We start from the raw sequence: 16,165 nt of genomic DNA on the forward strand, positions 1-16,165 counted from the left end.
AAAATTTGTCTTCGCATGATTAATAATTTTGAAAGTGAAGGGACAGAAGGCTGGGGCCTCTTGATGAGCAACTTGGGTCTTATTCGTTGGGCGAGTCGGTAGAGTTGTCGCCTAGCACCCGCTAGGCCCGAGTTCCAGTCTCTGGCCAGCTAATGAAGAATTAGAGGAATTTATTTCTGGTGATAGAATTTCATTTCTCGCTATAATGTGGTTCGGATTCCACAATAAGCTGTGGGTCTTGTTGCTAGGTAACCAACTGGTTCTTAGCTGCATAAAATAAGTCTAATCCTTCGTGCCAGCCCTAGGAGAGCTGTTAATCAGCTCAATGGTCTGGTTAAACTAAGGTATACTTAACTTTTTATTCAAAATGGAAGTAGAGATCCATTTTTCATTGACCTGGTAAAGGGTGATTTCTACAGGTAAAAAAACCATTTGTTAATGGTTTCTCCATGTTTGCTGAAGATGGTACCAGGTGCCATTCTGTATTAGGGAATGCTGCCCTGTTTCTAAATTCTACATGTACAACTTCGATCATAGTTTTTATCTCATTAATTACATACTTGCCATTGGGAGAGAAAATGCACATTGAGGCATCTCACCAAGGATTATCACTATCATCAGTGGTGAGTATTGGAGCCCCTATTATGTTTTGATCTGAAGTTCTGTATTCTGAACTGACCATTTTGTTGTTTCTAGTCGGAATTCTAAGATTAGACCTTGTTTGGGCAGCATTTGTATCCACACTCACTTTTCGGTTTCAGGATATAGTACTTTTACATTTTGTGTGTACATGACCGACTTGCGTTCCTTTTCGAAATCATGCTGCATGTCACTTATATATTGCCGTTCTGTGGCAAGGGCATCTTTGATTGGGGCATCTTTGATGGTACTCAATTTCCTTACGGAATTCATCAAATGCCACAAACTGTGTATTCCTTTTGGAGGAACTTGCACAATCTAGCTGAGCTTCAGCAACTGAACTGTAACTGCCTGTTAATCAAGGGGCAGAAGTTCTGGGTAAGTTATTGTACCCCTCCGAAAATGTAGTCATTTCAGTTGGAGTTAGGTGGATCCTAGTATCCCTTTTGGGGGAAAGATCCTATTTAGCAGTGATAGCTGCATGGGGAATAGAATTCCTTCTGGAAGGTTTCTCCCATGGCTAGCTAAAATTTGTGTCCCTGATCTTTCTGGGTTCAGCAGGGCCATTTCAGTGGCAGTGTCCACTTCATATTCTATAGTAAGAATTTCAACCCCATGTAAAGATTCCTCTACTTCCTCTGGAGGGTTAACCTGGGAGATATTGGGGACTGATGTTACTGGGTTTTGACCCAAACGTAGATGTTGTTCTGAGGAAGGGTTAAATATCTGCTACCGGAGTTCTGCCAGAAAGATATAATCTCCTCCGTCCTCATCCCTATTGAACCCTAGGATCCATTGAGGCAGCTTAAAAGGTACTGTTTTATATAGCTTAGGTTAATGCTTCTAGAATTATCTACGTTAAGGCAAGCTTAGAGGATTTTTTAGAAGGTTCTCGCTTAACCTATTCAAGGCCACTGCCTATTATAGGTTTATTTAAAACTTGGGGACTACCCTGTTATCTGATATTCGGCATCCCTGTTTCAGGCGAATAGTCGGATATTCCTTAAAAAGGGGTTCCTACTTAATCTGGTTAGGCTACTGCCTGTTCTAGGTTTATATCACCTTTAAGGATATAGGCTACATAAGACCCTACTAGTTTGTAACCTTACAGATGTGATACCGAGTCATAAAAAACTAGGTTATTTTATTGAGCCTAGGATACTGTTTATATATAATCCTAGGCTTATTTGTTCTTTCTTAGCCTATTATAGGGTATTGCTTAATCCAGATTATTATAGATCACTCTTAAATGTGTAGGCTATATAAAAACAGAAACTTACTAATATGTAACCTTATAGTTAGTACACTATTTTTTTTTTGTCTAACCCAAGTTGTTGTTTGTATCCAATCCTAGTCTATTTGATCTACTATATAAAACAGTAGCTCACTTATATGTAACCTTATAGCCAGGCTATAACTTATTCTAATCTAGGCTACTGCCTAATCCGGATTATTTAATTCACACTTAAGGGTATGGGTTACATAAAACACAATGACCTTAGTATGTAGCCTTAAGACTAGGTTACCATCTCATCCAGCACAGATTACAGTTTCATCTAATCGTAGGTTACATGGTCTAGGCTAACAATTTAGTCCAAAAATGGGATGTTTCTTAAAAAGTTATTACTTAACTTAATATAAGATAATGCCTAGTCCTGGATTATTTACTGTAGATCATGCTTAAGTGCACAGGCTTATGTAAAAGGAAAAAATTATAATAATATGTAGCCTTATTGTTAGGCTATCAATTTATTTTGCCCAGATGTTGTTATTATCTGATCCTAGGGTCCTTGGTCTAATTAGCTAGGCCACTTAATGATATGTAATCCTAGGACATATGCTACAGACAACATCCACTATTAATCAAGTCTAAATTATTCACACTTACTGCCTAGATTGTTGTAGACATCACATAATCTGAAAGGATTTTCTATATTAGTGATAAGTTGTGGAACATTTCTTTTAGTTAAAACATTTAGTTAGAATTTAAAACAATTTTCATTTTACAAAACTAGCAGTCAGTGAGCCGGGTTCCAACTTTCACAAATAAATTATCAATTCCAAAAGTTTAAAACTTAAAATTTTTAACTGGAACTTAATATTAAGCACTGATCTTACTATTTTTTATGTTTCCATAGTCCTCGGTAATGAAATCAAAGAAAAAATCTAATTTTTTCCAAACACTGGTAACAACGTAAACTGTTCGCCGTAGACCAAAGTAGAGTAGTGGTGCCTTGGTCTTTAATGGCCCGGTCGTAAACAAGAGGGCAGACGCGCATGCACAATAGCCACTTCTCTTTCTTGCAGGTTCTTTAATGTTGGAAAAACTGGGTTCAGCTTCACTGAAGATAAGGGAAAGTGCCCTCTTATCTCTGAGTCCATTATACGCTCTGTCACGTTATAATGTTAATCATTATGACACAATATCTGCCCAAACAGACCAACTCAGAGAGAATTCTTTGATATTAGTTTGGTCACCATGGAGCTCTTGTAGGTTTATACCAAATTGTCTGCATCACATGGAAATATTGTTTTAGATTTTTATTGTATGATTTGGACTTATAACAGCCTACATATAGCGTTGAAGGGTCTAACAGTGATCATATTCTGATCAGAGCATTTGAGATACTTCCCAGATGAAATACAGTGGCAAACTGTCAAGAAATTATTGCTAAGAGAGAGGGAGAGAGTTTATAGGTAGTTATTCAGAGTCTTCCAGGGCAGCGCCGGGTTGTTCAGCTAATATATACAGTATATATACAGGCAGTCCCCGGCTTATGATGGGTCCGGCTTACGACGTTCCGAGGATACGACACTTTTCAAATATATTCATCAGAAATTATTTCCCGGTTTACGACGCATGTTCTGGGGTTACGATGCTTATGACGCCGATCCGACGGAAGAAATATGGCTCCAAAACGGTAGAGTAATCAAAACTTGGAGTTTTTTTTATGAAAAACTCATTAAAAATGCAGTTTTTCATAAAAACGGTGTAAACTGCATTTTTAATGAGCTTTTCATAAAAAAACTCCAGTTTTGATTACTCTACCGTTTTGGAGCCATATTTCTTCCGTCGGATCGGCATTGTGACTGATTTAGTGTCTCAGTTTAAGCTACCAAGATCCACCATAAGTATATTTTTAAAGCACAAAGAAGCAATAAAAAGTACCAGTGTTGCTAAGGGGGTTATGAGTTTGACAAAACAGACAGAGGCATCCCATAATAGATGAAATAGAGAAATTGTTGTTAGTATGGATAAACGAAAAACAGATTGCTGGTGGTAGCGTTTCATAGGCAGTATCGTATTTGCCATCATGGAGGACTCACCCTCACATACAACACACTCACATTTTACAAGGATATTTTGTAGAAAAAACAATTTTAGTATCATAACATTTATTGAAAGATATTTTGAAGTGAATTTGTAAGGAAAAAGTTCTAAAATCCGAAAAGCTCTAAAAACCGAAAACATTTTGACAGTAGAGCGTCAATTCATAAGGTTGGTGTTTGGCGTGCTAACAGCTGACCCGAGTCATGTGGGTGTGTGCTGTTACTCAAATTATTTTTCTTACAGAATCCCAAGAATTGACCTTAGAAAATCCCAAGACAATAAAATAATTGTACGTCTGCCAAGATACTGCTAATTTGAGTCTCTTTACTCTATGGGTACTAGCATATATGCACACACTGTGTGTGTTTATAATGCTTTAAAAAATGTGTAGTGCAAATAACACATCTTTGAAAGACAAAAACAAACAAATTTTGTTGTTGTAAGTTGTGTGGACTATAAAGAGAGTGACCAGCAGTAAACAGATATGGATTGACATTCCTCGAGAGAATAAAGAGATGAATTTTGTTTTGAAGATATGCTGAAGAATCTCTGAACTAACAATTTTGCACTCAAAGGGATGAAAAAAATTCATTCCATTCTTCATGCAATCAGTAAAATACACACACCATTAAAAACTACTTGCTGTATTCAAAACACCTAAGTCGTCAGCTTCACAGAGCAAAACGTTCTTTCTCTGAGAGAGTACAGCTGAAACCTGATTTGCCGACTGGTTGTCATGGAGAGCTGTTAGCCAATGACAGCCCTCTACTTCTGTTCTATTTATAGACATTTCGATCACAAATTGATTATTTGACTGCTGATGGCAAAAATTACTCAATAATTTGCTTTATAAAATTATTTCTACATGAAAAGAAGAATTTAACAATAATTTTAACTTTATTATAGTGGTATGAAAAATCCCACACAGTCTGTTGTACTGTCGTAGTGATGTGACATCAGTTGTGAATCCTGCTCCCGGACCGTCCTCAAATTTACGTCTGAGAACGTTAGTAACAATAAAGAACAACCTTCTCCAAGATCGATATGATGAAATGTATTTTATAGTCTTACTTATCGTTAAAATTCAGAATTTGAATTACAGTTATTTTGATCATGTATACTTTTGCATTTTAAGGAATGTTTTTGTTTAGAAAATGTGGTAGTAATTTTATTATTAAGGAGCTTAATCATCTCACACTCATTTAACAGTATATTAATATGGTATAAATAATAATAAACTATAATGAATAAATAACTATGATGAAAAAACGTAAAAAAAAAAATGTTTTTGGTTGTATGGTGATGTCGATTATGCTTCTTACACCACAGTTCCGAAATCCAAAAATTTCCGAAAACTGAAACACATCTGGCCCCAAGGATTTTGGATAAAGGATTGTGTACCTTATTGTGAGAGCAATATACAGTAATTACAGTATTCCAGTAGACTCTGTATGAAATTTACATCCACTCATGGCAAATGGCTGAAAGGCAAGCTGCCAATGTATTGTAAACAATTTTTCGTAAGTTTATGATAACAGACATAATTTGGTTTGTTTTCAATATTTTATTAATGTACTTGTAATAATTAGACTTGTTTTTCATGTTTTATTATTAGCAACAATTTTTGTGCCTACCCAGTAAAGTACATTACATAGCCTAGCCTACGGTGCTTGGTCTTCCATTGGACGTAGGGCAGTTTTTTTGATACAGTACACATTTAAAAATAACAAAAGTGTATCTAATATGGTATGTTATTTAACTCTGAACATATTTAATTGTAATTTATGTGTAATGCTTTTTATTAAAAGGCAAGGTTAGGGTAATAACTGGTGGTCAAGAACTGATTAATCCGTTGTCAGTTATTTCTTATGGAAAAAATTGATTTGGATCTCAACTGCATCACATCTCGACACTTCTTCTGGAATGGATTAGCTTTGAGGCCCTGTATATTACCATTTCAGTTTTCAGTTAGTGTTTTGGAAGCAGATGTGCATGAAGACTGTGGTGTTAGATTGGACTAAGAAAGTGCTAACAAAAGAATAGCAGCATGCCATCAATATACTGTACCAGCAACAACACCAAAGATCCTAGTGTTTCAGTAGACTATAGACCAAAAAGTCTAAAAAGCTGTCTGTGTAACATGGTGGAAAACACAGGATAAATTCAAGGTTAACATGGTACATAAAAACAAACATAACATAATTACTCCAACCCAATATGAGTCACTTAAGAAGGCCGTGTTTTTTGCACCCAAAAGGCTTTTGTTGCTACCTGGATACATGCTGTACTAGAAATACTATATACCAATGGTATTTGAGAACCCCTGCTTTATTCATAAAAACTTCTTAACAGACCACACTTTCCAAGTGTGACTGAATAACATTATTTAGAAATACAAATACAGTGCATAAATTGGAAAATGGTATTCACCAGAAGTATTCTGAGTGGCTTGTTGTTCCTTAATAAACAATATTCAAACCAGTTACAAAGTTAAAGTTAAATTAAAATGAACTTGTATAAGGATGACTTAGCAGTACTGTACAATGTCTCAAATTTAAGATATTATGAGTGTTTCTTTACATTCTGTCACAAAAGTAGATACTCAGGTTTTGTCAATAGGCTTTCAGTCTTGCGCAAAAAGCCGTCATGTTTGTAAAGATGGAAAAGAGTTATGATTGACTAAAAATAAAGAAAATGGTGTATATCAGCCAAACTGTAAATTTCTCAAGTTTAATCTTTGATAGATACAAAATGGAAAGTATAATTGCATACATAAAAGTATTGGAACTGATTCTTAAAAGAAGTTTTTCCATATTTTCTGTTTATCCGGTTATTAAACATTCAAATTGAAACTTATTAAATAAGATCTGCTACTAAGAACAAACCCTTTAGGCCATCCCAGTAAGAGTTAAGATGATAACTTACTGGTCTGCATAAATTGTGTATTAATAGTAGTAATTTTCCATATATAAATTCTAATAACTATTACTGGATTGTCTTTGTAGCAGGTTAGTCATTCTGGCAGTCAAAGTCCAAGTCCTACTGTTGCCATGTTAGATCTTCAGCGACTTGTGTACATCTGTTGTGCTTGTTTACGTCTCTTGAGGATATATATAAATGAAGTGTATCCAAATTCAGGTTAGTTCACCATTATAATAGTTTTGAATTTTAAGTTACATATGTAATTTATTGATTATATTTAAAAGTAATCTCTAGGTTCCTTTTGGGGTGACATCATTTTGGTTCTGGTGTCATCCACAACCATTTCAAAACTGCATGCTCATTCATCAGATTTATTTTAGAAGACTTACCACACCATGTTCCCAAAGCCTCCTGTTAACAATTTTATGTAATAGTTTTCCTTTGCTGGTATAGAAATAAAATTTGTTTCCACTCTAATTTTTTTTACACTTTGTGCCTGAACTCCTGCCTGCCTGGTCTTCTTCGTCAGTGCCCTGTTAACTTGATATCCTAGGACTTCTTGCTGGTCTTCATCCTGCTATATACTTCACGTGTACTACTTTTTTGAACTCATCTCATATATCACATGTTTAAACCATCTAAGTCTGTTTTACTACCATTTTACACCACTTGTCTCAAATTCTTCATTTGTAATATGATTTTCCACTGCACTGACCATGAATCATAGTATGTATTCTGTTATTGCATCTTTTCAAAATCTCAATTTCCTTAGCAATTACCCATGTCTTTGCTACATAGAAAAGTTTCTTCTACTGTATACAGTTCTGTTTGCTCCTAAGGTAACAGAAATGTTCTGCTTCCTGTAAACCTATCCCTTAATAATAATATCAGAAGTAGAAGGACAGCTCTGGGCAAATAATTTTTTTAAGTGAAGAGTTAGAGATTTAAAGGATGTAATATGGCTGATACAATGTAAACTGATGAGAACTTGAATTTGCTTAAAAATGACTACAATACACAGTTTTTGAAGTGGACTCAATAATTAACTAAGGAGATGGAAATTACCAGGCTACTCCATAGGGGGTTAGTGCTCTCAGTGCACCTCATGCAGTGCACTGTAGGCATTACTTAAGGTTCTTTGCAGCGTGCCTTCAACCCCTTTCATTTCTTTTACTGTACCTCCTTTCATATTCTCTTTCTCCATCTTACTTTCCAACCTCTTCTAACACTTGATTCATAGTGCAGCTGCGAGGTTTTCCTCGTGTTACTCCTTTCAAACCATTTACTGTCAATCTCTGATTCAGCACTGAATGGCCTCATAGGCCCCAGTGCTTGGCCTTTGGCCTAAATTCTGTGTTCAGCTAAATTACCAGGCCATGAAGGAATCTCTGCAGAAATGATTTTAACTGAAACTGAAATGGCTCCTCGAATACTAACTAGATTGTTTTGTAGAGCATAGAATGAGGAAACAAAGCCTGATGGTTAAGAATTGTATAAATTGCCCAATACTTATATTAAGTTTTATCTAAAAGTTTTATGGGTCTGAATTTAGAGCTGAATTTAAAAGTACTAATGAGAATCATCATGAAGAGAATATATAATGCCTGTTATTACAGGTTTATGGAAATCATTTTAAAATCTATTATCTTCACATCAACTAATGCTGCCATGTGTCCAAATGGTGGAATAGAATATTATGTACTACAAGAATTTTTTTTTATGTTTTATTCATTTCTCGTTATAATGTTCGGATTCCACAATAAGCTGTAGGTCCCGTTGCTAGGTAACCAGTTGGTTCTTAGCCACAAAATAAATATAATCTTCTTAGCCACAAAATAAATATAATCCTTCGGGCCAGCCCTAGGAGAGCTGTTAATTAGCTCAGTGGTCTGGTTAAACTAAGGTATATTTAACTTAACTTATATTTTTTATATACAGTACAGGTATATTAGTTTATACATTTTAAGATTTGTTTATATGTAATTTGGCACATTTGTGGATTTTTGTATTTTTATGACTGAACATTGTTACAGCTGTACAGTATACTGTTCATCTGAACTTCATGTATATATTATTCTAAGTAATTTCTGTGCTGTATAGTTCATAAATGCTTGTAGTTACACTTTATTTAATCAGACATCTCAAACTATCTGGGCACGTACTTGAGAGATGAGAAAAGTGATATTTTTTTTAATTACTCTTTAATTGTAAATTAGAAAATACACTGCAAGCACATTGCATTTTTGTAACTATATTATACATTTTAGTTGGAACTTTTAACACCTGAGAAAGAGAAGCAGAGGCCATTTAGATAATATATATATATATTATATAAATTATATATATATATATATATATATATATATATATATATATATATATATATATATATATATATATATATATATATATATATATATATATATGTGTGTGTGTGTGTATATGTATATGTGTGTGTATGTCTGTATATGATATACATGCATGTAATTACAGCATGTTCAGTTGGTGTACTTTTACAAGATTTGATACCCTTAGTTACTGCACTTTTCAAAGATGATACCCCTGCAGAAAGTGTGCTTAATTTTTAAGTACTATTTTATAAGTTCTTGTGTTTTTAGGTGTATAATCAGAATGGAAAATTTGTATTTATATATTTGCTCATAAATACGATACAAAAGCAGTGCAGTACAGTTACTGTATTACAGTATATGTCTCTCTCTCTCTCTCTCTCTCTCTCTCTCTCTCTCTCTCTCTCTCTCTCTCTCTCTCTCTCTCTCTCTCTCATTCGTAGTTAGCGCTCAAACATATTTTTACAACTTACTATTTCTCTGTACGTCATTACCTGTACAGTATATAATTTTAAATTGATTGAATTTCACCTGTAATATACTACCTTCTACGAACATTATGTACATGTTTTCGTTATTTGAATTGTACCTTTGTTATGACTGTGACGCATGAATTTTACCTAGTGACGCCAGGAAAATGGCTTTTACTCTAAGTGAAAAAGGAAATGGCATCCCATGAATTAGGGGTAACATTAGTATACATACACATCTGTAAATGTGCTATTATGAAACTGAGCAGTACTCAATTTTTATGTCAACCATTTATTTCTTTTTTAAGGGTAATAAGCTAAATTTTAAATAAAATTACACTAACTTTAGTTCATTTAAAAGTTAGCTTAACACTCTGGGAGCATGATTACAATCATATTTAGTACTTAAACTCTATAAATAAACATTTATTAGCATTTTTAAAGACCATGCCAAACTTACACTGAAGAAAATTCACCTGCACGAGGGTCTCTGGAACCTAACCTCGCGTAAGTTAGGGTATGACTGTATATATATATATATATATATATATATATATATATATATATATATATATAATATATATATATATATATATATATATATATATATATATATATATATATATAAATATATATATATATATATATATTTATTTATATATATATTTATATATATATATATATATATATATATATATATATATATATATATATATATATATTATATATATATATATATATATATATATATATATATATATATATATATATATATATATATATATATATATATATATTATATATATATATATATAAATAAAGATAAAATCCCACTTTCGAAGAAAAGCGGAAACACTGGAGTGCTGAAAGGCGTTTTCGACGCTATGTCCTTTACTTGTGAGTCTGCTAAGTAAAGGACATAGCGTCGAAAGGCCTTGCAGCACTCCAGTGTTTCCGTTTCCTTCGTGGATTTTATCTTTATTTATATATTCATCACGTTCCGTATTTTCGTGATTCAGTTATACATATATATATATATGTCCCACACCCCCCCGCGAATAGGTCAAATCCACGAATGCTTACAACGCCCCTCTAAAAATGCTTATACCTGTCTACCATGAAGGGTCAAACACCAAAGTTTGCCTAAAAATACCAGCCTACATCAAATATACATTAAACTATTACCTTATTACTGTATTAATCTTTGAAATGATACTATTAATATAATTTCCAAGCCATCTTAAACATTTTATCATTACATTTATACGTATGTACTGTATGGCTTACAGCTGTAGGTGAAACTAATCCAGTTCCCCCTACGTATTCAGCCACACATTTTCTTTCATACAGTTATAAGCCGTTCCGTTTTCTTTTCAGGGGGAACCATTGGTATTTACGTATTCAGTATGAAATTCACAAAACGAGAGAGACAAAAATTTAAAAAACGTATGCACATTTTAAAAAATTTAATACTACGTATATTTGTACCTGTCTACCATGAAAGGTCAACACCAAAGTACTGTACAGTATGCCTAAAAATACCAGCCTACATCAAATATACATTAAACTGTACCTTATTACTGTATTAATCTTTGAAATGATACTAATTAATATAATTTCCAAGTCATCTTAAACATTTTATCGTTAAATTTATACGTACATACTGTATGGCTTACAGCTGTAGGTTAAAATAATCCAGTCCCCCCTGCGTATTCAGTCACACAATTTCTTTCATACAGTTATAAGCCGTTCCGTTTTCTTTTCAGGGGGAACCATTGGTATTTACGTATACAGTATGAAATTCACAAAAAGAGAGAGACAAAAATTTAAAAAACGTATGCACATTTTAAAAAATTTAATACTACGTATATTTGTACCTGTCTACCATGAAAGGTCAACACCAAAGTACTGTACAGTATACCTAAAAATACCAGCCTACATCAAATGTACATTAAACTGTACCTTATTACTGTATTAATCTTTGAAATGATACTAATTAATATAATTTCCAAGTCATCTTAAACATTTTATCGTTAAATTTATACATACATACTGTATGGCTTATAGCTGAAGGTTAAAATAATCCAGTCCCCCTTACGTATTCAGTCACACATTTTCTTTGTCCCGTTTTCTTTTTGGGGGGAACATTGGTATTTACGTATACGTAATTCACAAAAAGAGACAAAAAATTCTTTAAAAATTTGTGCACATTTTAAAAAATTTCATACTTCTGTACTTATATATTAAGATTACTACATACGTAAATCACACGGGTACTCACCAGCGATGAATGTTGATTAAAGATGATGATGATGAATTAGCTGTACAGTGCGATGAATAATGATGAAGATATGACTGCACAGCAAAACAGAGTTGTTACAACTCATCTGAGGGTGCCTCTTCACCTTCAGGAGGCACTTCTTCAGTTGATTTGGGAGGCACGACTTCAGGCGGTCGGGGGGAGGCATTTCTTCAGGCGATTCGAGAGGCACTACTTCAGGCGACTGGGAGGGAGGCACTTCTTCGGGTGATTTGGGAGGCTTTGAGGGGCCTTCTTCGTCCGTTTGATGAACATGGTGATAGGCAGCTGCTGTTGCTGCTTTTTCATGGTGGTGAGTGTTTGATTATAGGGCTCCCATGCTGAATCAAGCATGTTTGAAAACTTTAAGGACCGTTCCATAAAAGGATCCCATGTTGAAACATACTCCTGCAGATCCTGAATCATTCTCTTCATGTGGGACAGACGTTCCAAAGTCAGGCCACTCTCCTCTTCCTCCTGCTCCTCCCCTGAACCTAGCGTATCTTCTTCCTCACTGGCAGACTTCGTCAGCTCTTCCAAATCCTGGTCCGTCAGGGGGTCAGAGTGAGCATCAATAAGGGTGCCAATTTCATCCTCGGTGATGTCCTCGAAGCCTTCCCCACCTAGAATCCTCGCCAACTGGACTGCCTTATTAATGGCTGAATGCTGAATTTCTTGAGGAGAGAAGCCCCTGTAATAATGAACACACTCCGGCCACAACTTGTTGTAGCATGCGTTCAGGGTCTCCTTCTTCATGTCATTCAGTGATCGGCTGATGATGTTCAGACATGTGGGAATCGTGAATTTACGCTAATATTCTTTTAGCGTAAATTCACTGTCACTGTCCATTGCAGTTACAAGGTGCTGGAGGGAGTTCCCGGTATAGAGTGCCTTGAAGGCACGGATCACGCCCTGGTCCATAGGCTGGAGGAGAGAGGTGGTGTTGGGAGGGAGGAACTCAAACTGGACTCCCTTGTAAAAAAGATCGAGAGGGTGGCCACCAGCATTATCCATAATCAGCAACACCTTGAACTCCATGCCCAAGTTGTTCAGGTATTGCCTAACTTGAGGGACGAAGCTCTGATGGAACCAGTACTCTGTGAGGACTTTGGTGATCCAGGCCTTAGGGTTATGCATCCAGAACACAGGAAGCAATGCCTTGTTCTTATTCTTGAGGGCCCTGGGGTTTGCAGCTTTGTAAATGAGGCCTGGTTTAAGCATGAAACTGGCTGCATTCCCACACATGAGGAGGGTAACCCTATCCTTCTGGGCCTGGAATCCGGAGGCTTTAGCTTCGTCCTTCATAAGGTATGTCCGGGAAGGCATCTTCTTCCAGAACAGGCCAGTCTCATCCATATTGAACACCTGTTCTGGATGGTAGCCCTTCTCCTCGATGATCTTCTTGAAGGCTTCCGGATATTTCACGGCTGCTTCAGTGTCTGCAGATGCAGCTTCCCCTTGCAGAGTAACAGACTTTAGGTTGAACTGCTTTTGAAATCTGTGGAACCACCCCTTGCTGGCCTGGAAACCTTGAGGCGCTGATGATGGTCCTGCTTGGGGTTCTTCCCCCTCTTCTTCTTCTGCTGGTTCATCAAAGCCTAGAAATTCCAATTCGCCTTCTTCAACGCCTTCCTCTGCCTGTAATGCCAGTGGAGTTGTCGTGCTTTCTCGCGAATGATGTTGGAGTCGAGGGGCACGTTTTTCTTCCGGCAGTCCTTTATCCAGATTGCCAGAGCAGATTCCATTTTCACGATTGTTTTATCCCGCACTGTTGCAACTGTCTTTGCACTACTGAAGTAGCTCATACTCACAGACTTGCGTATCTCGCCTCTTTCTTCTTGATATATCTCACTGTGCTTTCATTAACACTGAAATGGCGACCAACAGTGCAAAACTTTTGCCCTCCTTTAACATGTCAAGAAGTTTCACCTTCTCCTCGAGTTTCATAACAGATTTCTTTCTTTTAAACTCTTTGCCAGAAGGCTTTGAAGGAGCAGGGTTTTTTTAGCAGGCATTTTAGGGCGAATACCGCCGATTCACAAAGATAAAAAATCGAAATGGACAGACGCACGGTTTCACATGGTAAGATGCTGCGAACTATACACACAATCTGAAGATGAAGCCGTCGAGCGTCCTCCCAGAATTCCGTGTTCGCGAGTTGGTTGTGAATGTTCAGCCAATCAGAGCCAAGTGAACAGCGAATGAGCGCCAAAGAAAATGAATGGTGCTTCTGGATTGGCTGCTTTGCAGATGACAGCCAATAGTGTGTCGAGTATCATTGATCCTAGGTACACAGCGTCTAGCATCGCGATTTCTTTGTATTTGCAGAGAGGTGGCTTGGGTGAAGCACTTTTAAGAAAAACAAATATATATTATTGAAATTTTGCTGTGTTTACGTTAATATATTACAGTACTGTAATATTTGAAAATTAGTAAATCATTTTTAACTTACAAAATGTACTTACAGCAGTCATTACAGTAATATATACTTTACATACATGAAAATGCTACGTACTGCAGATGTAAACATACGTACCCTACTGCAGATGTAAACGTACGTACCCTGCAGTATTCCTGTTGTCTTACGTATTTTAGATATGCTCTACGTAACTACCCGTAGTACTGTACTATACTATGTATCATCCTAAAATACTTTTTGTATGTAATATTTAAAAATCATCTTACAACAAAACATTTTATAAAATGTACGTACTGTGCACGCGCAGAAGGTCCGTGTTAGTGTATGTATCGCAGCGTAACCAATAGTACCATGCGTATACCGTAGCGGGAAATTTCGGCAAATGACCCAATATACAACCCGTTTTATTGCTATCTTACAACAAAACATTTTATAAAATGTACGTACTGTATGCGCAGAAGATCGGGTTAGTATATATATGCAAGCCTAACCAGTACAGTAGTACCATGTATGCGTTACCGTGAGCGGCAAATTATCGGCAAATGACCCAATACAGTATACAGTAGTGTAATCCGTTTTATTGCTACTGTATCTCACGTTTGTGTGTTTTGCATGTACAGTACTATGGCCTAAAAATATTTTTTGAAATCGTGCATTAAGATGTCCTCTGAATGCTCTGCTTCTTCTAAGGCCTCTGGCCAATAGCTTACAATTACTGTAATGACTGATGAGAAGAAAGTACTGTAGACATGATTGTTTTGTTAAGAGAGGGCACAAGTCACGGAGAAGTAGCAGCCCATTACAGCATGACATTAATTGCGGTCGCCCACATTGAGCATGAACAAGGTAAAATACTCATGCAGCCCTACTGTACCACCTTCGTTGCCATGTTCAAATACCTTAACATGACAGCGCCTCCCGTCATTCATCGTACTGTACAACTAATTCATCATCATCTACAGCATACTGAAATCAACATTCATCACCAGTTGCTACCCGTATGATTTAACTTTACAGTACAGTACAGTACTGTATTTATTATTATTAAGGTACCCAGTGTAGTATACATAATATTATTTAATTTCTATTACTATTATATGTACAGTACTGTAGTACAGTATTATTATTGATTTACATGATTTTTTAATGTTATTATACAATAAATATGAAAATACAGAATACTATTGCTATACGAAAAAGACAAAAAAAATCTGCATCCGCAAATATGGAGTTTCCCGCAAATATTTTTATAGATATGTTCCATGGAAAAACCCACGAATGCATGAGTTTCCCGCGAAAATTTTTTAGATAGGTTCCATAGAAAAACCCGCGAGTGGGTGAGTCCGCGAACCTTGAGCACGCGAATACGGAGGGTTCACTGTATATATACAGGCAGTCTCCGGTTTACGATGGGGTTCCATTCTGACGATCGTGATTTAAGCCAGAAAAAATCAAAATCGTAAGAAAACCTTACTTTTAATTCACTGAGTATCCTTTGGGTATCTTGAAAATGACATAACCTTATTATTAAGAGTTTGAGAGAGAGAGAGAGAGAGAGAAGAGAGAGAGAGAGAGAGAGAGAGAAGAGAGAGAGAGAGAGAGAGAGAGAGAGAGACTTATCTACCACAAAAAGACTTGGAATTTCACAGAACTACATTGCTCTCCCATTTTTACTTTTAAGTATCATTCTACATCAAATATAGCTTAAATTATTATCCTATTACTACTGTATTAATC

At 35.8% G+C, this 16,165-nt stretch overlaps 1 protein-coding gene across 1 annotated transcript in view; it reads left to right on the forward strand.

The window, feature by feature from the left end:
• Positions 1–16,165, forward strand: part of hiw (highwire) — a 1,788,684-nt gene that overhangs the window by 835,783 nt on the left and 936,736 nt on the right. Inside the window, 1 exon segment of the mRNA XM_067112237.1 lies at positions 6,976–7,108. Within this exon segment, the coding sequence (XP_066968338.1) occupies positions 6,976–7,108 (133 nt within the window).

Source organism: Macrobrachium rosenbergii, chromosome 2 (genome assembly GCF_040412425.1).
Source record: "Macrobrachium rosenbergii isolate ZJJX-2024 chromosome 2, ASM4041242v1, whole genome shotgun sequence".
Classification (NCBI taxonomy): Eukaryota; Metazoa; Arthropoda; class Malacostraca; order Decapoda; family Palaemonidae; genus Macrobrachium; species Macrobrachium rosenbergii.